Source organism: Vigna unguiculata, chromosome 4, assembly GCF_037176805.1.
Source record: "Vigna unguiculata cultivar grain cowpea cultivar isolate G323 ecotype 2 chromosome 4, ASM3717680v1, whole genome shotgun sequence".
Classification (NCBI taxonomy): Eukaryota; Viridiplantae; Streptophyta; class Magnoliopsida; order Fabales; family Fabaceae; genus Vigna; species Vigna unguiculata.
Window position 1 is genome coordinate 36,177,501 of NC_140795.1, and position 1,858 is coordinate 36,179,358.

Here is a 1,858-nt window from a genome sequence, read left to right on the forward strand (position 1 = left end):
AGATATGAAGTTGCAGGTGGAGTTGGGGTCCGAGTCCATTATGTGTAGTACCTTAACTATATCTAATGATTTCTTGGATTCAGTTAGGGAGAGGCAACTATTGGATGCCAGCTTGAACCGGGTACGAGAACAGCTTGGGACAGATGAGGCAAAGGATTTTGCTTTGGGTAATGATGGCATACTGCGGTTCCAAAGCAGAGTGTGTCTACATGATGATGCTGAGGTAAAATGGTTAATCCTTGAGGCATAAGAGTCGTCTTAGCTTGCATCCTAGCATGACTAAGATGTACCAGGATCTCAAGGAATCCTTCTGGTGGCAGGGAATGAAGAAGGACGTTGCACAATTTGTATCCGCTTGTTTGACATGTCAGAAGGCGAAGATGGAGCATCAGAGACCCGGTGGGAATCTACAGCCCTTGGAGATACCAGTGTGGAAATGGGACAACATCTCCATGGATTTTGTGACCCATTTGCCACAGAATTTTAGGGGGCATGATACAATCTAGGTTATAGTAGACCGATGGACTAAGAGTGCTCACTTCTTGGCGATGAACTTGAGGATGTCCATGGCAAAGTTGGCCCAACTGTACATCAAGGAAATTGTAAGACTGCATGGAGTACCTTCGAGCATTGTATCAGACAGGGATCCCCGGTTTACGTCACCATTTTGGCAAACCTTACAAGATGCTTTGGGAACCAAGTTGACCATGAGTTTAGCCTACCACCCTCATATAGATGGTCAGTCCGAGAGGACGATCCAGTCACTTGAGGACTTATTACGAACATGTATACTGGATCACTTGGGAGCTTGAGATGAAGTGTTACCGTTGATTGAGTTTACCTACAACAACAGTTTTCACGCGAGCATTGACATGATGCCATATGAGGCTCTTTACGGCAGGAAGTGTAGGACCTCTCTCTATTGGTATCATGATGGGGAGGCAGTGCTTGTTGGACCAGAGTTATTAGAACAAACCACCGAGAAGGTGAGGATGGTGAGGAACAGAATGCAGGCTTCTCAGAGTAGATAGAAGGCTTACGCTGACTGCGGGAGGAAACCTTTAGAGTTTGCAGCTAGGGATTATGTGTTCTTGAGGGTGACCCGAACCACTAGCGTAGGAAGGGCTCTTCGCACAAGGAAGCTTTCGAGTTTCTTGGTTCATATAAGATCTCCAAGAGGATTGGACCGGTGGCATATGAGATAGCTTTGCGTCCTCAGTTGGCAAACCTTCATCTAGTGTTCTACGTCTCACAGTTGAGGAAGTATGTGTTCGATCCGGCTCATGTGTTGGAAGTCGAGGATATACAGATAAGAGAGGATCTCACTGTGGAAGTGCCACTCATTGCCTTGGAGGAGAGTCGAGTTGAGGAACGTAAGAGAAAACCAGTCAGTCTCGTCAAAGTCATCTGGGATCGGAGGACTAGTGACTCTTCTTGGGAGTTGGAGGAGGACATGAGAAAATCACATCCACATCTTTTTACCTGGTAAGTTTTCATTTTCGAGGTAAAAAATTTTCTTGTTGGGGAGAATGTAAGGCCCACTAAAATGTCTTATTCCTTTCTGCCCTAAATTAAAGGGTTGCCCCTTTGTGAGTGGGCCTAAGGACTAGCCCAAAGGATAAAACCCATCCTAAGTCTGCCCTAACTCTCACTTTCCACTCACTCTCAAAGAAGCTTGAGCTGCAGCCGTCAACCTTTCTGCTAGGGTTTGATCACTCACCACCGTCAAATTTCGCTCAAGCTCCTTCTTGCTCAACGTAAGTTATCCTTCGCCCCGTATCACCTCTTCCTTAGCATATCTTCGTGTTTTCCCCAACTAGGGTTATGTAGGAGACTCATTCTAAGGTCTGTTTCGTGG

The 1,858-nt window shown here is 46.1% G+C and overlaps 1 protein-coding gene across 1 annotated transcript; it reads left to right on the forward strand.

Annotated features, from left to right (window-relative positions):
* The first annotated feature begins 872 nt into the window (after positions 1-872).
* On the forward strand, positions 873-1,489 carry LOC114180694 (uncharacterized). The gene is made up of 2 exons (XM_028066996.1): positions 873-995; positions 1,115-1,489. Exons 1-2 carry the CDS (start codon positions 873-875, stop codon positions 1,487-1,489), a joined length of 498 nt encoding a protein of 165 aa, XP_027922797.1.
* Positions 1,490-1,858: the final 369 nt, after the last annotated feature.